Genomic DNA, 22,992 nt, shown 5'->3' with positions numbered 1-22,992 from the left:
ATCAGAGAGCCTATAGGTCAGGATAAACCTGGCTGGGGAAACCTTCAGTTCACTCATTAAGACCTACTCAAGGTCCCTTAATCCCCCCAAAAACAATACTGCTGAGAGGTCAGAGAAGCTTATTTCTGTGTTTGAGTGAGTAAGTGATTTAGCTACGGACTTATCTCCAGGCAGTTAAAAACCAGACCAGGCCACTCATCACTAGCCAAGCGATGCTACTGACTAACCAAAACCATACGAATCACTTGGCTCTTCAAATAACTAGAGTTGGTCTCTAATTTACCATCACTGGCATGTCACTGGTGTTGACATATATGCAGGCTTCTCCAAAAGTGAGTCCTCCGTCCTCCTGCAGGATAGCCAACAAATTAAAAAATGAGTAAGAAAAGTAACATTTAGAGGCGTTTTCTTTACAAAATGAATAAATTACATCAGCAGAATCTCATCCCAACAATTAGTTTGTTACCAATCCTTAGGCAGTGGTTCAGCTATCGAAAAATAACTTAAAGCATCCCAAATGTTGCTTAAACTAGCATTTTACATGGCAAACACCAGAAAATAGTTCATTGTGAGCGAGTGGATAGCCCAATGAGTAGTTTCAAAGCAGCCCTTCAATAAATTATTAATAGTTTTTGCACTGTGATGGCATAGTTTACTCAAATTATATTTACAAAAGTGTAGAAAACTTTTAAAACTTAGGACAGGAAGACTCTGATACATGTTGAAAGCAGGCGCAAGCTGACTTGTGCTGAGCTCATTAATAAAACAGCTTTCCCATGAATTTTCCTTGCAGCTTCCCAAACAGGAAGTAGTATGGCATGCAGAGTCTGTAGACAACTGTAGGACAGCCCACTCAGGCTAATAATTATTCTGCAGAAGAGTATAAACAGAGGGGTTATTACTGTCCAAGCAAAATGTAAACACAGGGGTTGCTTGTTACGATACACATTTAGAGCCCAAAAAGTCACCACGCTGCACCTGGTGGCCGTCCATCTCGGAAGGTACAATGCTCCAGCCTCCACATATTCATTCATATTATAGTATGCATTAATATTACATAAGGTAGATGGCATTATGGTATTTGCAACAATAACTTGTGGAGTGCAAATACGGAGAACAATTCAAGCTACAATAAACAGTTGTTTTATTTACTCCTGTTGTTCCACTTCTAATAGGCCTTTAATCTGCTTTAGTAGTACAACATATACTGCATCCCAGACATTAATGGGAACATTAAGTATAATGAAACAGTTTTATAAGGTGAGGTGGAAGAAAAACCAAGTAGTTTTATGTTGGACTGACTGTGCTGTGATTAAGATTGTCGCTGCAGAGAAAATGAATCAGATTCCCTTTATTACACAATCTGATTGCAAGAATCCCTTTTTAATATGGCATTTTTATATTGACAGCCAGCGGGGCTTGGCAGAATCCAAAAAGGTACAAGGAGTTATACTCATAAAAAACTAATTAGATACACTGCACGTTTTGTCTCTATTATGCCAACTCTTGTCAATGTGAGCCTGAACAACTATCTGATGAGTTTCACTAAACTGTAAAAAGAAAAAAAAATCTATAAATTGTGGACCATTGCAGAATAATGTTCCATTAAATTAACATTAAACATTAAATTATAAAGACCATGAATATTGCATCATCTATAAAACATAATATCATGAAAAGAATCTGGGAATGTGGAGAAATCTCTGTATGCAAGGGAAAAGGCCAAATGTCTTTTTTCTTTTTTTTAAATCTGGACTAAAGAGGAGAAAACCATCCAGCTTGTCACCACCATCTCTGATTGTGGCAATGATCGAAATGTATTAGTGCTTATGGAATTGGCAGTTTGCACATCTGGAAAAGTGACATCAAGAGTCTGGGGGATGAACAGGCCTGCCTGTAGTCCAGAACATCTGGTGCAATACTATAAAGACGATCTAGGATCGTTGAGAGTCCTGTATCAGACAAAAATGGGACAACATTCCTCTCCCAAAAGTCCAAAAGTCTGCTCTAACCTTCAATGTGAAACTGAAACTGCATTATCTATATTTATTGCTTCTGCAGTCTGCACTCATACAACCTCTTAGCTTTTTAGTTTTTTTTAATTTATTTTAAATGATTACAGTGGGGCATTCTTATCACAGCTATCATGATTTATAGCTAACACCTAACAAAAAAAATATCCTTGATTAGCCTCACTAATGAATCTTTACACTAGATTAAGCTTAATTTTTACAATGTTTCAGAACTGATTAACTGGCTTTCTACACTTTACGATCATGTTAAATGTTAAATGTAACATATCAGTGATCTGGATCACGCATGATCCATGCAGTCACAAAGTAAGCAGTAGTTGGCAGTTTTAATTAATAACTAGTCCTGACTGGAGAGCTCAATTAAAGATGGAAAGAAAGCAAACCTCTTTTAAAATCTCACTGAGATCTGAACAACTTTCAAAACTATATGCTGATTAGGAACAGAGCGTCTCTAAACTCTATGACATTTGACTTGCATCGTATGTTTAGACAAAGGTGGTCGTTTCTATAGTGCCCTTTAACAATCATAATTTCCCTTCCATTTCAAAAGTGAACAGTTCAAACCCATTGGGGAGCCTTATTTTTGTGCAAAAGCTTGTTTTTTTGAGACAGTTGTAGTCATCTAGTGGCCATAAAAAAGAAGACATGTTTAAGGAAAATATGTCTGTCTTTTAAACATTAGAATTACTCGGTCAGGGCTTTGTGGTTCTACCAAAGTTGCAATTTTCATCAACATCTATCCATGAGAACATGTCTTGATTTTATCCTATTAGACATTCATGTTAATTGGAGTTTGAAATGTTCGGGTGAGTCCTCCTGGAAGTCATTTGACTGGTTATTTTGAAGTTCCTGACTAAAGGAATAGGGAGCGAGCCTATTTAGTGTCACTTACATGGCCACAGGGACTTAAAAACAGCATGTATAATAATAATGAAGAATTCAGTGATTTTACTCTAAAATACAGTTTCATTTGCACCTCAATCCACAGCTACTACAAAGTATAACACTTTCCTATTTCTACTAGAGTCAGCATGATGAATCAAGCCCGTGGCTCGAGGTATCAGTCAGTCTACTCCTCAAAATCACACACTGCCTGGCACAACCACCACACATAACTATACACATGCATACAGGTTACTTTTGATGAGTAAAGCAGGAGATGATATTTTAAAGTCTTTCAGCACGTTGGCAAAATGATTAATTTGAGGACATTTGTCACACGTGTGTGTACGGAGCACTGAACAAATGATGGAAAGATTCTGGATGAGTGCTGTCACCTCTTCCGCTGCTGTACAAGCACTTTATGTCCAGCGTCATCCACATTGTGTGCTGCCACCAGCTTGTATTAATAACTTGTCAACAGAAGTGTTTGATCCAGTCAAGTGACGATCGGTACCGCCCGCCTAAAAAAGGAGCGTTGCTGCCCTTTCTGGAAATTTTCACATTGATTTTCTAAGTGCAAGTTTGCAGAAAAACGGCTCACTTGGCAGCTGAGTGGTCACATAGATGTCATTACTCTTTGACAATGACAATAGTTGAGCAGAAACTGGTGTAGGAGTAGGTATTTATTTTAACAATGAGGCTGAGTATGTGCTGGATACCTTTCCTTCTGCTTCCCCAAGAGAACCTTTTCTGACTCCTTTGTTGCACCATGATTTTTTCCTTAACAAAGTTGACAAGTTTTATATAAACTTCTTTTAGTCTTTAAAAAGACAAATTGGACCAGACTGAAACATACCGCTGTGCCTCTTGCTGCGATCTTCCTGGATGTCTTTACCTCTCTGCGCTCTTGTCTGACTAAGTGCAGCTATACTAGCATAGTTATCTATTAACTATTAGCTGACAATGACAAGTAGGGAAGGATTTTTTTTTTTTTTACAACCGGTGCTTTAGGAAAAGTAGCAATAAAATACTATGAAAACTAAAATAAAATTATTTACTCTGCAGAAAAACTATTTGGTCATTTTAAATATGTTTTATTTTGTTTTTTCTACAGTAATTCATAATATTTTATAAAATCATAGTTTTGAGCTTTTAGTCAGCTCAGAAACACAGGCCTATTTTTAGTTTAAAAATGATAAATGAGAGTTCTTGTTTACGTGCTAATGCTAGCTAGGTTTCCCGCCAAACGCAAATGGTAACTGATCTCAAGGCACTGAGAGCAGAGCCAGCAGTGGCGTTCCTCACGTGCTTGTCCCCCGTCATTTTCTCATCAAAGACCAGAGGTTTATTCACAATGTTTAAAAGACCTACATGTAGAGTGGTGAATTGTTCTGTTCTTTAATGTCAGTCAGGGGCACTTTGGATGGGAAGGCATGTTCACTTGAAATAGGTGAAACATATCCAAGGCTGCCAATGGGCAGGACAATTGATATCTACTTCAACTATATATATATGTATAAAAATTCAGTTAATTTTTTTTATAGTGCCAAATCACAACAGAAGTCATTTGAAGGTGCATTATATTGTAAGGTAAAGACCCTACAGTAATACATAAAAAATCCCACCAATCGAACAATCCCCTATAAGCAAGCACTTGGCAACAATGGAAAGGAGAAACTTCAACTTAACAGGAAGAAACCCCCTACAGAAGCAGGCTGCCATCTGTTGTGACACTGTGGAAGAGAGCCAGATTAATAATAACTAAAGATTAAATACAGAGTGGTGCATCAACACATAGAGAGTGAAAAGAGGGGAATGAAGAAAAAACAGAGCATCATGGGAAGCCCCCATCAGCCTAGGCCTGTTGCAACACAACTAAGAAAGGGTTCAGGTACTCTTGATCCAGCACTAACTATAAGGTTTATCAAAAGGGAAAGTTTTAAGCCTAATCTTATAGGAGAGTGTCCTGTTTTCTGAATGCAAACTGGGAGCTGGTTCAACGGAACACCAGAGCTGAAGGCTTTGCCTCCCATTTTACTTTGGAAAACTCTAGTAACCACTAGCACTGTGAGCCTGCAGTCTAAAGTAAAGAGCTCTGTTAGGATAACAAGGAACGATGAAGTCTTTAAGATAACATGGGCCTGATCAGACAAGATCTTGTATGAGAGGTGAAAGATTTTAAATTTGACTCTGGATTTTCCTTTCTCTTTTTAGTCCCCATCAGAACTCTTGTTGCAGCATATTCAATCAACTGAAGGCCTTCCAGGGAACTTTTAGGACGGCTAGATCACTCTGACATGGGGTGTTTCTAAAGAACATCATTTGGATGTGTCTGAATTTGTGAATTTCAGACTTATAGGATACAGTGGGAAATAAAATTCCATAGGGTGTCTCAGCATATCAGAGGAGTGTGTCTGACTGAAAACTGAAAAATCTCTTACTGACATTCTGATGTCAGTGTCATGTAATAAGACCTGAGATAAAGGTCGTATGGATGTCTGTGTTATCTTTATTATAAGATGAACTGCAAGAGGCAACCGTATCTACATCAGACAGTGCGATGTAATTTTTAAGGTCATGACTTATGGAAACACATATTGCTGCTGAGTTTTGGATTTTTTTATTTTTCAAGCTCTGGAGTTTCCACTTGTAAATTTCTGACCCCAGAAAATGAATGCAGCATAAGTAATGTGGTGCCAGTTCTGAACACTTTTCAAGGGCATTTTAGATTCCTAGCTTCAACAAATATCACTTGGACAGTAAATGGTGTATTCCAATGTCTGAGGGGTCCTCTGGGTCATATCTAGTATGCCTTAAAAAAATCACAAAATGCAAAACCTTGCCAGGGCTGTGCCAATCTCTCTGCCCCTGAGCACATTCGTAATCACATAAGCGATTCCTCCCCCCTACTCAGTACCACCAGCATCACTGCACTCCTACTTCACTGAACACCCAGTAAAAGTGATCATTTCAGTTGAATCTAAAGCATGAATTCAGCTGTTAGAGGACAAAAGGTTGCCTTATTCAGATGTTTTATTCAAAATGACATCATCTGAATAGCTCCAGATTATCAAAAGGCAGTCTTCAGAAATATTCAAAATAATACTCGGGTGATATGTAGACCTTTGTCAAAGTTTCCGAACAATGGCTTTTGTTCACCAAGAGTTGTAGCTCAATATCTCCCCACTCCTGTCAATTATCGGCTGCTAAACAAGCATCCTACAGTAGTGGGACCATTAGAAAGGTAGCGGAGTAAATTCTGCCACTCTTCTCATTTATCTTCTTTTCACAATGACAGTGCCATTATACACTTGTTCGTGAGAGAGAAGTTTTTCCTACTATTTTCTGGGCTCCATTAAGCTTCTCTATTCTCCTCTCTTTGAGTCCTTTGCTGGATTAAATATGAAGGACAGACAGAGCGGGGTGGGAAAAAAAAGACAAGGACAGAAGAAAGCTGGAAAAAGGTGCTGAATTAATTTGCAATTTTATAACCAATTAAAAAGGAGGGTTTTTTTTATGTCCTAAACGATGTCTTCAAAAATACCAATTTTGATGAATTTCAGTGAAGTTTTACTTCACTTTGATGCACAAAAATGGTCTTAATTAAACATACTGAAGATATTTCCAGCGAGCAAAAAACTTGTCAACTCTTTACCCTCCTGCAGGTAACCTTTGTTTGTCTTTTCTGATCTGAGCAGTGTCTAACATATTTTGGCCTGCTTCCAGAACAAAATGACAAAACAAAATAGATGTGCATTAGAGGTCTGTGAGGGCGATCCCTACCTGTACAGCAGGGGTACTGCTGTACCCTTGGAAAAACCATTAGAACCATGGAAAAACATCAAACTACATCTTTATTGATTTATACTGAGGTGTCCAAACGGGTGTATCTGATATCCCCGTGTTGGTGTTGTACATGCATCATCATCATAATGCTGGTCCAGGATTAACATTGCAACCGACCAATCATCGAATGTCATAGCTTTGCAATGTGGCAGGAAAAATTTAAATATGCCCTTTTTATATATAAAACTCTCTACTGGTAAGCATTTCAAGTGTCTTCTTTATTAATTTATAGCATATAATAAATGCATTGTCAAGTTAGCTTTGCTGTTAGTCAAACATAGGTTACTCATATCGGTTTGCTAGCAATAGTTTTTAGTAGCATTAACTAATCTTCATGGTTAATGATAACTGAATCCTCAGACAACATCATTGGTTAGTTGCCATGCTGATCCTTGACCAACATGATTTTGACGATGTAGAAACAACAAAAACATGGAGATATTAGATTGTGTGTCATAACTCATCATTAAGGGTATAGGGTTTTAGGCTAAAAAGGTTACGACTGGCCAACCAGATCTAGCCCAGAGACAATGATAAGTGGAACGGTAACTATATAGGATTTTCACTACAAGTCTCATTTGCCCAGTCAGACACATTATTCTGTGCCAAAGTGCTTTACCACACATTCATATTTCAATGAATAGATCAAGGACAACTTGGGGTTCAGTATGTTGTCCAAGGACACTTCAACATACAGGCTGGATATATCTGCATCCTGAGCCCCAATCACTATGTCTGTAGCTATGTGGTAGGTCTTTACAGCCTTAGATGCTTTAGATCTCTGAAGAAAACTGTGCTGAGATGAGTCACTCACTAAAATGTCTTTATATAAACGCCAATATCCAAAAACAGTCCTCTTTTTTGGGGAGGTGTTTTCATTCACTGGCCCCTAGCTGTTTTTGTTAGTGCTTCACCTACATTCTGTCACATCATGCACAATTCTGCTTTTGTTTAATATCTAGTGAGTGTCACTGCTGCTCTGATGAAGTTCAGAAAAAAGTATACCGTCTAATGTTCAGATTCTTTTTCCATCCTTTGTTTTGATGACAGAGATGAAGTTAAGAGCTCAGCATGATGTAGCCTCCAGCTAGACATCAGACTTTTTTAATTACACATGAGCCAGTGTGCTGCTCGGGATCCTCAGGGATGAAGATCGGTAGTTTGTGAGTGGATATAAGTGTAACTAAAAAAATAGCAGGGTCACCTTACAGTATTATAAAACTTGAAGAGGATTTTAGAACTGCAAAAATGAGCAAAGGTTTCTTTCTTTTGAGAGCAATGAAAATACTCTACAGCAATCATGCCACATAGTGCAGGCTAGCTTCCAAAGCTTCTCTTTTATTAATTTTGCAATAGTTTCCTCAAGTACTTACATTGTGTGTCAGTCTCTATTGACTGGTATTATCAATTTAACCACAATTTCCACAATGTTGTTCATTTAACAGTAAGTTAAAGCCCCAAAAGAATGCCATGGATTTAGTTATTGTGCAGCTTGTTTTGTCTTTTTTGCATTTCTACACTTTGGGAAGCAGTAAAAAGCAGAAACTGCAAGCTTTTAGAAGTTTCTGGTTATAATATAAATTTTCTTTGATATCACAGTAACGTTTAAAATGTAGAAGTTTTCAGCCACATTCTGAAGTTGTAGATGGATCTTTATTCTGTGGTTTCCAAGAGAATCTGTTGACATTTTCTCACAATATACATCATTTTTCTGCATAAGTATTGACACGCACAGTCTAAATTTATTGTGTGTTATTCGATTTGACAGCATTATTACTTCATGATAGTATCTTTTCTGACTTTCTTATATTATTTGTACTTTTTTGCCAGTTGTTTCCACACTCCATTTTCCCTTCCTCAACAGGTGACTACGTGTTAATGACCGTTTACTTCGACCTCAGCAGGAGGATGGGCTACTTCACCATCCAGACCTACATCCCCTGCATCCTGACTGTGGTTCTCTCCTGGGTCTCCTTCTGGATCAAGAGTGATGCCACGCCTGCAAGGACGACTTTAGGTAAGCTACACAATTTCTCTGCAATCTGAGTTAGGTAGCAATACCAAGGATCTATTTTTGAATGAAATACCAACTCCATTGCCACTTCATCTATGTCACTGCAGTTGTTACCTGTAAAATCTTTCAAATTACTGGAATATATTCACCTAGCATTCGTTTGGAGTCAAACCTGTTGAGTACGTGTGCATGGGCATAATATATTAGTCATTTGCAAATGAATATGTACGTGACAGTGGGACTTTAGAGGTGCATTAAACCATCATGAAAATTCATGTCCCATCAGCTTGCTTGTTTCCATTTTATACTTTGTTGTAGTGTTATTCTTTCTCCTTGCATGACTTGACAACTGTTTTGAATTATTTTCCTCTCTGCTGCATGCCTATCATTAGTTCATTTGCTTTCCTGTGGATGATGATGTTGTGCAAGGTGCTGCTGGTTTAAGATGGAACTCGAGGTAAGTGTTTGATGAGTTCATGACCACCCCATCCATTCATAGCTTCATAATTTTATTTAGTTAGGACTTCTATTTCCCCCCTGTGGGTGCCTCATTACAAGCTCATGCTGCGCGGACAAACAATGTTCATATTCACTGAGCTTTGATTTAAATTCTCTTTGAGGTCCTGACTTTTTAAAGAGATAGCAAAAGCTGAATTTTGGGGACATAGAAATGTATTTAAACTGTCCATGACATCTCGTACTGGCTTAAACATGATGAGTGTGGCGTCTGAATGCTGATCACAGTATAAACACCTAAAATTTTGATGTAGAGTAGGGAACAATTTGATATTAGGTGCATACTAGATGATATATGGACACACAGATAAGCATACAGAGATAATTGGATTTTTAGTGAGAAAATATTATACATGTAATGTATTTGTTTGTTGCTGGTGTCTGCTTTAACCAGTTAAGCGCCAGTGCCCCCTGTACCAAATTAACTGGTTAACACTTTGAAGTCCAACTCATCTTTGCAGTTGACCCTCTAACCCTAAATCTAACCCTAAGTTGGAATATGTCACTTAGTAAAAATTGTAATTAACTTGTTTCCCCACAAGTTTTGGCATTGGTTTTGGCATGAAATATAGTAAATAATGATTCCACTGACACACATCAAACACTTTGCCTTAATATGGCGTCAGGGTTAGGAGTTACTATCTATGGTGATTTAGTCCTCGGGGGTTTAGGCATAGCGGTTGAGGAGCTAGGGTCACATTTATCCTGTTGTATAGAATTTTTACCTATGACCTTAAAGGAAATCTTTTAACAGAAATCAAAATGCATAAGCAATACATAAACGGTATTATAAAAGGTAACATCTTCTAGTTTCTGCTACTTTATTTGTTTAGCACGTAGCTTCAGTGCAACGTGTCCTTAGCACTTTCCTCATTAGCCCTTAAATCTTGATGCCAATGATAATATAGTCTTTCAAAAAGGGATAATGGAAATGTCATGAGATTGTTTTATTTAAAAAAGAAAAAAAACTTCATTATTATAAGGTTACATGAAAGTCATCCTGGCATTCATGGGGAACAAAAATGTCTGGAGGCAATTCACTTCCAATCTAGTTGACATCTGTTGAGAATAAAGCCTTTTGTTACGTGATTTACTTTTTGGTTGGTCACTCAAATTATCCCAAATTTCCCCAGGTAAGACCCCCAAATATCTAAATCATACTGTTATCTCCACTGCAGCAGCTGGCTTCAAGTGCCTTGCTTTATGGCACTTTGGTGACACTTGATGGTAGCTAGACTCTAATTAACCTCTTTCACACAAATGTTGACCCAAGAACTAAACTTAAGATTATTTCTCCAACCTCTAGCCACCTTCACCCCAGCTGTCACTTGGGTTGAGACAACCCACGCCACTCTGAAGTTCTTTAATTCCTCTCAGTCCCTCCTGCCCTTCATCAGCCTGCCAGTATCACAGAAGGTCATCTGGATGGTCTCTGCGTTAATATCTAAGTTTTACTGGAGTTCTGTCGCGCCCTATTCATTATCAAGCCCAAAGAAAACACTTCTCTGAACAATGAGGCCGCCACCAATAATATAATATCATTGCTTTGGCTTCACTGGGCCAAATGAAAGCTCTTTTCTTGTGCTGTTAATGAAAGCAGATGATGACAAGAGTATGTGTTCGGCCCAGCTTGCTTCTTGCTCGTAGGCTGATGCAAGTTGACACGATGACAGTTTAACATCAAAACAGTGTGAAGAGATCAAGAGAGACACAACAACTCGAAGGTTTATTTTGAGTTTGTTTATAGGAGCAATAAAGGAGTTGCTCCTTCCAAAAGCAAATTCTCTTATCTTCCATAAGCCTCAGATCTATTAAACTGAGATATATTGGACAGGTTTTATTTTATACTAATTTCTCCCCTTTTTTTAACCAGCATATAAAGACTAAAGCTACTATGGTTTTTCTACTTTGCAATGACAGCTGCTTTGTAATGTGAATCACACACCTCACACTGTATGTGTGCCAGTCTGACTCTCCACTCCTGTGTCAGCCTGCCTTTTTAGCCTGCATAGGACATAACCAAGTCACTTAATGCTTACAGTATGTGGGTGGCGGTGTATTACATGACCAAAGGCAGTGACAGACTTGTGATCTCCCTCTCACAACAGGTAGCGAAAGCAAAAAAGCAGGCAGCCCCAGTCCTGATAAACATCCACTTTCAGGTCAACAACAGAAAGTCATTGAGCCTTCCTCCTCTAGTACAACGCCCCCGTTTTAGAGTCAGCCTGAGACCTGATCCCAAAGCTGAAAGGGGAGAGGAGAGATAAGCGCAGGAAAAGCTGGACACAAGGGAGGAACAGAAAAAGAGTGTAAAGCAAAGTGATGGCCTTTGGTACTTAAAGGCAGGGAGAAATGTCAGATGGACGGAGTGGGATCAAGTCGGATTGAAGAGAAACTCGAGTCCAAGAAAAATACAGAGGATGCCACTGCCCCTGCTGACCCTCCACCCAACCGCTAAAGGGAAAGTGCCTCGACAAACCGTTAACATGTTCCAGGTGGCATTTCCAAAGAGCTGTCAGTCATACATTACTGCTTCAGCAGGATATGTGGACACCAGCGAGCTAAAAGTAAGAGAGCTGAGCTCAGGCTGATTCCCATTAGACCTCAATCTCTGTAGCGCAAATGGATCTTGACATAGATACAGGGGGTTGGTGATGGGAAATAAAACCACACCAAGGCGGAAGCTGAGACTGTAGAGCTTGGGGGTGTGAAGAAGAACCATGGTGCTGGAATTAATTGAATCTACTGGTAACATCCATCATCATGCTTCATAGCATTATCCAGAGAAATACAGAGTATCACTTAGTGTCACAAGTTTACTTCAAGGAGATCCACAGAGAACAGAGTCTTCCCCAAACTCTACCATTTTTGCTTTTAATTGTGTGTTCCTAGGTTTTAAGATTTCTGCCATTAACCCATCCTATAGGGGGCAGCTCAGTGAAAAGAAGTATTTAAAAGCAAAAGAAATAATTGCCTGAATAGTAAGTTACTTTTGAAGAGACCCTTCACCACCAAGTCTCAGAAAGGATTTGCAACATTTTTGTAGAACACACAAGACCCGTGTCTCCAGAGGAAACTGTGCAAAACCTAATAAATTGCCTTAAGCATCAGTTGTGACTGGAGACAACAAAACTGAGAATGAAAACAGTCTGGAGGGAATAAGAAAGAAGTGAGCTACCAGCCCTCCTGTAGCCTCCTCATCTCTGCTCGAGGCTATATTAGGTACTACAAGCATAACAGAGCTGAATCTCTGACCTGTTAGCAAGAACACTTTAACTTGGTGAAGAAACTATGTTTCTTTGTTTCTCCTGAATGCATTTTACTCATTTTTTAAGCTAATAGTATGATGGTTTTGGATGAATGACATGCTATAAATTGCTCTACTGCTTTTTAAATAAAGCCATATCCATGTCACTCAGACCAAACATGAAGCCTCACATTACTTGCAAGGGTTTTTGGACCATTTTGCCATCCCCACATGTTCATGCCTAAACACCAATGAGAGACTTTGTATTGAATTGTTCAAGTGTGGTCTGAATAAGACTCTTCAAATGGAAGAAAAACTAGATGGTGCTGGGAAATTGATGAAGATGCAACCACTAGCTGGTGGTACAGTGGCATTTATTCATTGATTCAAGACTTTCGTAGCTTGTTAATGAGAAAGAAAAGCAATATTGTGATTGCTTCCCTTTTGTCAGAGGGTGTTAGACTCTCTAGGAATTCAACTGTGGCTTTTATAAAGGCTGTTGTGACCATTATCCCAATAAGTCCTCTGAATTTAAAGCTAGAACGTGTCATTTGTAACTCCCCTAGATACTAATCAGTCCATTAAGGTCCATTCTGGTAACAGAAGTTCAGTACTGATCCCTTTAAGGCACAAACCACAAGGGTACAGCTAAGCATTCCCTGTCGAGCATATAATAGAGGCTCGTCATCCAGTAACTGAAGTAAATCTGTTTTCTGATCTGATGACCCAGTGACTATGGTAGGGCCCATTTAAACACAAAAATTACCTAATTTTTCAAGTGCTGTCTGTGAATCGAAAACTGGAATTGCACATTTCTTGTGTTGCCAATGTTTTGTTGGATCATCCATCCACCTCAATCTCCTCCATCTGAGGACTGTCACTTCTCCTTTGCTTCCAAAAGAAAAGATTTTTAATTTATAACGCCACTAGAGAACTTATCACTTGAAGAGGAACATTTGTCGTTTGGGGGCATTTGCTAAACCAGCTGATACTGATTGTTTTTCTCAGTTTGACAAACTCTAGCACCCACAGCTCCACTCTGGACACTTGTCATTTTCTTCCCAAGAAATGCTCTTCAAACCCAAACAACAAAGTGTTTGGTTAGTACTTGTTCATCAAATATGAGGTCCAGACTAGCAGCAAGCACTGGCAAAAGAGAAGCAAAAACGAAAAAATAGAAAAGCAGCATTTAAAACCCCAGCATTTCTCTGTGAGACCCGTCTTTTACACAAATGCTTGTCAGCGGTGATATGTCATCTTGGGTGTAAGGGCTGACAATGTTCCTCATGGGAACTTCACAAAGCAGGCAGTGAGTTAAAGATAGGTGATTGTACAAAGATACAAGTCCCTCAGTCTGTGCGGTAGAGAGATGAGGCAATATGCTAGTGCACAACTCAGAACATGTAAACAGTAGAAAAAAGTTCATTTTTTTGTCATTTAGCTTTAATAAACTTTTGAATATTCTCTTTTCATTACACATAAAGGGAAATATTACATGGCTTTTTTGATGATTATGGCTTATAACTTAATTTTAAAAAAATCTAATGTTTTTTTATACAATTAATCATTTTGTTGATTGTATTAAAAAAATGGGCATGTGATTGGCTTGTGGTACTGCTGAGGTGTTGCTACAGCTCAGGGTGCTTTGACAGTGTCCTTCAGTTCTCTGCATTTTGGATTAGGTGTTTCTTATCTTCATCTTGACAACAGTCCACAGAGTCTCTATGGGGTTCAAGGTCAGGTGAGTTTGCTGGCCAATCAAGCACAGTAATAACGTCATCAGCAAACCTTTTGGTAGTAGTTTTGGCACTGTGGGCTGGCGGAAAGCACAGCTGAAAGAGATAATCAGTGTCTTTGTAAAACTTGTCAGGAGATGGAAGCAAGAAATGCTCTAAAAGACAGCTTCATTGGCTTTGGATTTGATAAAACACCTGCTGACCAACCACAACTAACACCAGCAGATGATGTGACGAATGAACTCATTACCCACTGCAGAAACTTCACACCAGACTGCAAAAAACCTGCCCTTGGATTCAGAACGTGTCTACTCTACCTTGAGATGAGAATTTTGATTTCCAAATTAAATTTACGTTCATCTGGAATTATAATCTTGGACTGCTGAGTAACTGTCCGGGTCGTTTTCTCCTAAGCCCAGATAAGACATTTTTGACATCATTTCTGATTCAGGGGTTGTAGCCCCTTTCCTGAAGATGTCCTTGAATGGTAGAGCTTGGTGTGTTGACAAAAGTCTCAGTCCAGTCCTCGTGAAGCTCTATTGAATCAATTTTTTCTTGACAAGTCACTTAATGGTGTAATCATGCCTGTTACTTGTGCACCATTTCCTACCACACTTTTCCATTCTAGTGAACTTTCTATTTAAGTACTTTGATAATAACACTCTGGCCTTTTCAGCAGTGACTTTATGTGGCTTGGCCTCCTTGTGGCAAGGGTCATTTGGACAACACCAGTCTAAACTAAACTAGACCAAGAGATACATGATTTTATAATGTTGAAATGGTAATTTACTCAAATCCAAATGGAAATATTCTAAAAATCTGAGTTACTTTATCTCCAATATTCAATTTTGAAAAGCACTCTTAAACGCTCCCTTTTCAACAGGGCCAAAAATGTTAGCCATAAGATAACTATTGTGTTAATTCTTATATTGTAATTGAATCACAAATTTAAAGAAGTTCTTTGTGTCCAAAGTTGCTTAAATGTCATCTGACCATCAAAGATACGCAGCTGAGTAAATATATTGTAGAGAGTAGACTCCCATCAGGCTATTTACTCCCAAGTGTCTCCTTGGTCAGAGGGCATGTAGGGCCATTTGACTGATTACACGTCTGGGTCGGGGCTTTAAGTCAGGCCTCTTCAGTCTGCGGGAAACACCTTTAATCACATTAGATTGAAGTTGCCGCGTGTAGCATTTTAACCTCAATCACCAGCACATTAATTTGAACACATCAGCATAATTACCATAAACAAACAAGGCTCTCACTGAGCAGACTGTCAGCTCTTATATATACTGTATTGTACTTTGTGTTGATGCGGTGGAAAGCCTGCCAGAGTGCTGCATAGCTCAAATCATGAACACCCTGATTTTTGTAAACAATACCAACTTTTAATCCGTTTCAACTATTTCAACTACATAATTTCAATTTCACTTGTCAGAACACATATATGTTTTTTGGGGGGTGGCTTTGATCTCTAATCTTTTTGTAGCATTTCTGGCTATTCAAAAGAAAATATACCGATAGAATACAAACAGCCTTTTTTATGATGGGATGCAAATCTGGTTTTGAGGCAAAAATGTCAAGAGTTATCATTTGTTTCACAAATTTCATTATCAGTTGAAGAGCAACAAGATGGCAATCGCGAAAACGCCAAGTTCAAGACTTCAGTAACAACAACACCATCATGGCATCATCCTGGAAAACAAAATTGCCTGTTATACAAGCTACAGCTTCAAGGGCTGAAAGACTGAGCCAAGGTAGAACTGTCGAAACTCTGCAGTCACCCTGATGGACAATTGAGGCTGTCTCCAAAAGTGATTCGATCAATAAATTCACAAGCTTAGGCCTCAGTCACAGAGGCGTAGAGGGTAATCGGTGGCCTTAAGTGCTTCAGTCAGGTAAATATCAAGCTTACAGCCTCAGCATATATAAATTTTTGCAACTCATCCATTTGGATTTTGTTTAGCCTTTAGATTAGGTGTGATAAGACAGGCAGCTGTAGCCCATAGCTGGCTGCTAGCCATCACGTTGGTTAATTTGAGTCTTTGAACTGGACCTGTATGCATAGGTTCAGTTTGGTCAGTGCAAGTCATTTATTTAACACTAGCACACTGCAAAAACTCAAAATCTTTTACCAATCTTTTAATCTTGAACCTAGAAAGTTTTCACTTGTTACGTTGGCAGTTTTTTTCACTTAATACAAGATATTTTTGCTTTAAATAAGTGAAAAATCTGCCAATGGAACAGTGAAAATTTTCTAGTTTCAAGATTCACTGTCTTAAAACAAGTTCATATATTTTAATGAAATGTTACTCTTTAGCTGATTGTGTCTTATTTTAAGTGTAATGAGATATTTCTGACTAGAAATAAGACAAATATACTTGGTAAGATTTTGAGTTTTTGCAGTGCATTGCACACTATATGAATTCAGCTCACTAACCAACCTAGCATTACCTGATAAATTTGCACTCCATTCTATCATGCAATTGCACTAAATGTAAGCAAAGAAACAAGAACCAATAACAACAAAAACCACATGGCTGCAATCATAACGCTGACAAAGTGTGCATTCCAGTAGGAGAGGCTACATCCAATGTTCCCTCTAATTTTTCATGTGTCTGAGCGAACACACAAACTCCCTGAGCGATCCCTTGGACCACTGTGACCAACAGCAGACGTGTGCACTGTGGTCACGCCAGCATCGAATCCATACAAGTTACATGGTTTATTAAAATAATCAAATTACAGCATTTACATTTATGTTAGACTACTTTTAATTAAGTGCTTTAGCCCACTTACAATGAAAATTAAAAAAAATCTTGTTCATGACCTGTGTAGTATGTTAACACTATTGGAAGTAAAAACTAACTTGAACTCCAATTTTGAAAACACAACTTTCTTTTCTTTGTTTTATAAAGCTCTGACTTGTATTATGAGTCTGTGGTCTGGGAGAGAGTCCTGTAACTCTCTGTCAGCAAAATACAGTATATAATGATCAATGTTGGGCAATTAATTATGTAGTTACTTCTTCAAAAAAGTAACTGAGTTATGCAAACAACAAAGTTTTTTGCAGCTGTTTACCTAAAAATGCAGCCAAGACGTTTTTTTAAATAAACATTTCAAACTATTTACAGAACAATCAGCTGTTCTGCATCAAATTTGATGCCACACAAATTATTTGTGTCACTCCAAAAAATAATTTCTGTCCACTATGAGTTAAAGGAGAACAACAGCCTGATACCTGCAGGCCTGACAACAGCAGATGTATCACTCCTGTAACACCTGTAACATTCAGCAGTCGCCTCATTGTTCTGGCACACACAACAAAACTATTGACTACACTACACACTAACTACACAAGATTTGCGCTAAACGTCGCAAATCTCTCACGTCTCAAAACACCGACGTCACTCCTAAAACTTCCCCCCGTTTCTTAACAACTAGATGCCACGTTGCCATATCATGTTTTGATTGGTCGACATGGTACATTTTTCGACCAATAGGAAAGGGTGGGGTTTTTTTGGTTTTGTTTTTGCTCACAGGCGGAGAGTGCTTTCGAGCGTTTTCCTTATAAAACGCTGTTTTTACCGTTTCTTCCTGCAGTAAATATAAACAACGATAGTATTCGGGAAAAAACCAAACATTGCAGATATTTTTATCATAACTCTGGTTTTACGTGGCCTATCAACACAATTTAAAAACTGGTATAAAGTCCACACTTTTTCCGTCAGTTGTTCCGTCTGTCCTGCTCACATCTCCAATGGTTGTACACGTTGTCATTAACGTGGCTTCACTCCACATCAGCCACGCCGCTTTGCTAGCTAAAACACCGGTGTCGGCACATAAGGACGCTGTCATAGCCTGTCGACGTTGATTAGCTGCATATATACGAATGTGAATCGCATTATTGGCTGGACTATGGGATAAGGTGGCATCGTTCTAATCCCATACGGGAGCAGCCAGTCACTTACTGACTAACACTGCAAAAAAGTTTTAATTTTAATTTCAATTCAGGTTAGATTTTTTTTTGTGCGCAACGCAGATTTTCTGTGCTACATCCAATGTTCCCTCTAAGCTGCGCACGTGCGCAATTGCGCACTGCTGGCACGGTCTCTGCGCACAGAAAATCTGCGTTGCGCACAAAAAAAAATCTAACCTGAATTGAAATTAAAATTAAAACTTTAACAATTCTGTTTTGCAGTGTTAGTCAGTAAGTGACTGGCGGCTCCCGTATGGGATTAGAACGATACCACCTTATCCCATAGTCCAGCCAATAATGCGATTCACATTCGAATATACGCAGCCAATCAACGTGGTTGACAGGCTATGACAGCGTCCTTATGTGCCGACACCGGTGTTTTAGCTAGCAAAGCGGCGTGGCTGATGTGGAGTGAAGCCACGTTAATGACAACGTGTACAACCATTGGAGATGTGAGCAGGACAGACGGAACAACTGTCAGGAGATTTATTCTAAAACACTTCTTCAGTTGAGAATCAGAGAGGAGAAACACACACTGCAGTTCGTTACTTGCAAGCAAGGGCAGCCACAGAACTCGCACAGAAGTGCGGGCTCTGAGACTCGCGCCGTGCCACTGCCCTGATCTTTATTTATACATCAGTGGGTGTTTGTTCTTTACATTGGAATGTGGATGTTTAGGTGTGCGTGTGTGTGTGTGTGTGTCCATAACCGACTTCCTAACCTGCTGGCCTGGAAGTCCAGCAGTTCATCTAAACAAAATGCACTTAGCCTAAATCAGACATAGATACGTTTATCCTACCGTAAAACAATAAAAGAAGGTATGACCTCTCTCATGCTCCCAGGATGTGGGTTTGAAAACCAGAACACTCTGGAATCACACAAGCTTCCTAGGATGAGACATTCTTTCAGGATACTATCAACTACATACTTACTTACTTCTAAACACAAATGATTACATGCAGCATTCTACCATAAGTAAACCTATATAATTAAAAGATAATACTGACATTATATTTGACATTCTATTGACAACAACTGACGGAAAAAGTGTGGACTTTATACCAGTTTTTAAATTGTGTTGATCGGCCACGTAAAACCAGAGTTGTGATACAAAAAATATGCAATGTTTGGTTTTCTTCCTGAATACTATCGTTGTTTATATTTACTGCGGGAAGAAACGGTAAAAACTGCGTTTTATAAGAAAAAAGGCTCGAAAGCACTCTCCACCTGTGAGCAAAAACAAACTCCACCCCCCTCTCTCTTTCCTATTCGTCCAAAAAAGTACCATGTCGACCAATCAAAAAATGATATGGCAACGTAGCATCTAGTTGTTAAGAAACGGGGGGAAGTTTTAGGAGTGATGGCGGTGTTTGAGATGTGAGAGATTTGAGACGTTTAGCACAAATCTTGTGTAGTTAGTGTGTAGTGTAGTCAATAGTTTTGTTGTGTGTGTCAGAACAATGAGGCGACTGCTGAATGTTACAGGTGTCACAGGAGTGATACATCTCCTGTTGTCAGGCCTGCAGATATCAGGCTTGTGATGTTCTCCTTTATCTCATAGTGGACAGAAATTATTTTTTGGAGTGACACAAATAATTTGTGTGGCATCAAATTTGATGCAGAACAGCTGATTGTTCTGTAAATAGTTTGAAATGTTTATTTAAAAATGCCTTGGCTGCATTTAAAAAAATAGCTGCAAAAAAACTTTGTTTGCCAAACTGAGTTACTTTTTTGAAGAAGTAACTATATAATTAATTGCCCAACATTGGTCATTATATACTGTATTTTGCAGACAAAAAGTTACAGGACTCTCTCCCAGACCACAGACTCAGACTCATAATACAAGTCAGAGCTTTATAGAAAAGAAAAAAGAAAGTTGTGTTTTCAAAATTGGAGTTCAAGTTATTTTTACTTCCAATAGTGTTAACATACTACACAGGCCAATGGCTAGATTTTTTTACATTTTCATTGTAGTTGTGGGCTAAAGCAGTTTAAAAGTAGTCTAACATAAATGTAAACACTGTAATTTGATTATTTTAATAAACCATGTAACTTGGATGGATTAGATGCTGGCGTGACCACAGTGCACACGTCTGCTGTTGCTCACAGTGGTCCAAGGGATCGCTCAGGGAGTTTGTGTGTTCGCTCAGACACATGAAAAATTAGAGGGAACATTGGCTACATCCATCTTTTATTTACAGCTTTTTATTCAACAAAGATTCACAAGATAAGATAAGATAAGATAAGATAACCTTTATTAGTCCCACACGTGGGAAATTTGTTTTGTCACAGCAGGAAGTGGACAGTGCAAAAGTTATATAGCAAAAATTAGAATACAATAAGAATAAAATACTGTACACAGCTGTACAGAATAGAATAAAATAAAATACTATATACAGTAGAATAAATAGAATAAAATATACAATAAATCATAAATACAATGCTGAGGTTTATTTCCAGAAAACAAATAAAATTCAGTATCTTTTAGTTTTTAAGTTCAAAGAGAGAAAGCTCTATAGTCTCAGTCACAGTGAAAGCCCATGCAGTCCTGTGACCCGGCCACTGATCCTCCACTGGTACTTGTCGGTACTATTTATAGACACGCCAAGCTGTGGTCTGTTCCACCTGGCTTACCCCTGGACACAAAACAAAGGTCAGTGTCTGGTATTTGTTAACATATTGTGGCAACAGCCAGTACCAACCAGACATGTATGACACAGTTTTATACCAGCTGTCATGTGTTTGAAAACTCATGAACAAAACCAGAAAATCTGTTCTTTCTTGCTGCTGTGATCACACCGCCGAGATTATTTTGCACTCACGTTGATGTGTCGGTGGCATATTTGCTTTCTACAGGCATATGCAGTGGAGCTTTCTCACTTCTTTGCGGCGGCACTTTGTTTTCCGTTTGTAGATGTGAGACACCATGTGGTTCAGGAATCACCCGGTTGCTATGGCATCATGTAGCGCCAATTTCCCCAGAATGAATTAATCTATGCAAAGACAGCCCGCGACCTTGATTTGAAATAGCAGCCAAATAAAAAAGAAAGGAAGGAAAGGCATTGTCAGAGCGTGTGCTGTTTTATTGAGATCATACTGTTTTCAGCGTCTGATCAGATAGTGGGATCTACGGTATGAGGAGAAGAGTTTTTCATTTACCTAGTTGAGCACTTAAATCTAATGAGCAGCGAAGAAGAGAAAGTCTAGACGAGCACTAGACCAGAGGAGGTAGCTGGAAATAGATGGGAGCAACTCGTCTCTATGGAAACCACAGGCAAAAACAGTGGCACACACACACACACCACCACCACCACCACCACCACAAAAGACATGTAGGAGAGAAGAGGATGAAAGAGACCGAGAAGAGAGAGGGGAGAGGAAGGGTGAGGTGCGGCGTGGAAAGAAAAGAGGGAAGGGAGAGGGAAAGATAGAGAGCCCATGACAATGATGTGTATGTGTCACAGCAGTCGATATCGATGCCCCTGGTGGGCATTACTGTCACTGGGCTCATCTCTCTTAAAAAGAATTGATTTCATGTCACCAAGCGAACACAGCGGTCTCCCTTAAGACACCATGGGGAGTAATTACTCCACGGTGCCACTAATGACACAATAACACACAGTTAAAAGTTACCTCCAGACAGACCCACACAAACAACTGTGGAAATGATGATGACAAGGGCATCCTATCAGAATTTCAGAATCTTCTTGCATCCTGCTCATCAGCATTCGCAACAAGAATGAAGATCTGGAAATCTCAGCAGAGAACTGGAAACACTGTAACTGATCGATGCAAACGTAACTCCTGCAAAGATAAATTGTTGTAATGAAAATACACTCAGAGCTACTTTGTTATTAGGTACACCTTGCTAGAACCCTTTTTGCCATCTTAAATGCCTTAAGTCTTCATGGCATAGACTTACAAAGCAGATTTATACCCATATGACATGAAGAGTTTGTCAGATCCGGCACAAATCTTTGGTTCCGCCACATCTCAAAGCAGCTGTTTGGGATTAAGACCTGGTAACTGTGGTGGTAATTTGTGTATGATGAACTCATTGTCATGTTCAAGAAGCCAATCTGAGAGAAAATTATTTTTAGTGAGGTTGCAAGCAGCCAATAGAAAATGCACACATGAGAAGGAATGAACGTGATTGGCAACAACACTCCAGATGAAACCATGCTTCATGTTAGGACCCTACTTTAAAATGTCACAACAGAAATAAAGAATCATCAGACCAGTCAGTGTTTTTCCCCCCAGTCTTTTAATGTGGAGTTTTGATGAGTTACTCGCATGAACATGATTGGGTGAATAAGGCTTGTAGTAAAAATCGTTCTGACAGCTCAGAGTAGAAAAGAGCTATAAAAGCACTAGTCCATTTACTATTTTAGTTACTGCTGCTTTTTATGCAGCTCAAAGCTGTTTGAGCAACAAACATGCTGATGCCAGAGAATGAATAAGCCTGCAGCTCATTGGATATTTTCTGCAAAACCCTAAAGATGGTTGTATGGGAAGATCCCAGTAGATTGTTGGTTGGAGACTTGTCTGAGTATTTCAGTAACTGCCAAAATCACAACAATCACAGCATTTTACTGTGTTTGGCAGAAACACTAGACCAGGGGTGGGCAATCTCAGTCCACGAGGGCCGGTGTCCCTGCAGGTTTTTGATGTGTCCTCGAACCAACACAGCTGATTTAAATGGCTAAATTAGCTCCTCAACATGTCCTGAAGTTCTCCAG

General features: G+C 39.0%; 1 protein-coding gene across 4 annotated transcripts in view; it reads left to right on the top strand.

Annotated features, from left to right (window-relative positions):
• The window catches only part of LOC134620725 (gamma-aminobutyric acid receptor subunit gamma-3-like), a 153,901-nt gene that overhangs the window by 119,886 nt on the left and 11,023 nt on the right, over positions 1-22,992 (top strand). Inside the window, exons 8-9 of one of the 4 annotated variants that reach the window (XR_010092136.1) lie at positions 8,663-8,778; positions 9,168-9,208. Coding sequence is in view for 2 of the 4 variants with exons in the window: in XM_063466998.1 (XP_063323068.1) it covers positions 8,626-8,778; positions 9,168-9,190 (176 nt within the window). In the remaining 2 variants the exon portion in view is untranslated. Of the gene's footprint in view, positions 1-8,625; positions 8,779-9,167; positions 9,233-22,992 lie in introns of those variants that run through there. The other 3 variants (XM_063466998.1, XR_010092135.1, XM_063466999.2) reach the window with 3 other exon arrangements.

The sequence above is a fragment of the Pelmatolapia mariae genome, linkage group LG23, assembly GCF_036321145.2.
Source record: "Pelmatolapia mariae isolate MD_Pm_ZW linkage group LG23, Pm_UMD_F_2, whole genome shotgun sequence".
NCBI classification, from domain to species: Eukaryota; Metazoa; Chordata; class Actinopteri; order Cichliformes; family Cichlidae; genus Pelmatolapia; species Pelmatolapia mariae.
This window is presented reverse-complemented; position numbering and strand designations above follow the sequence as displayed.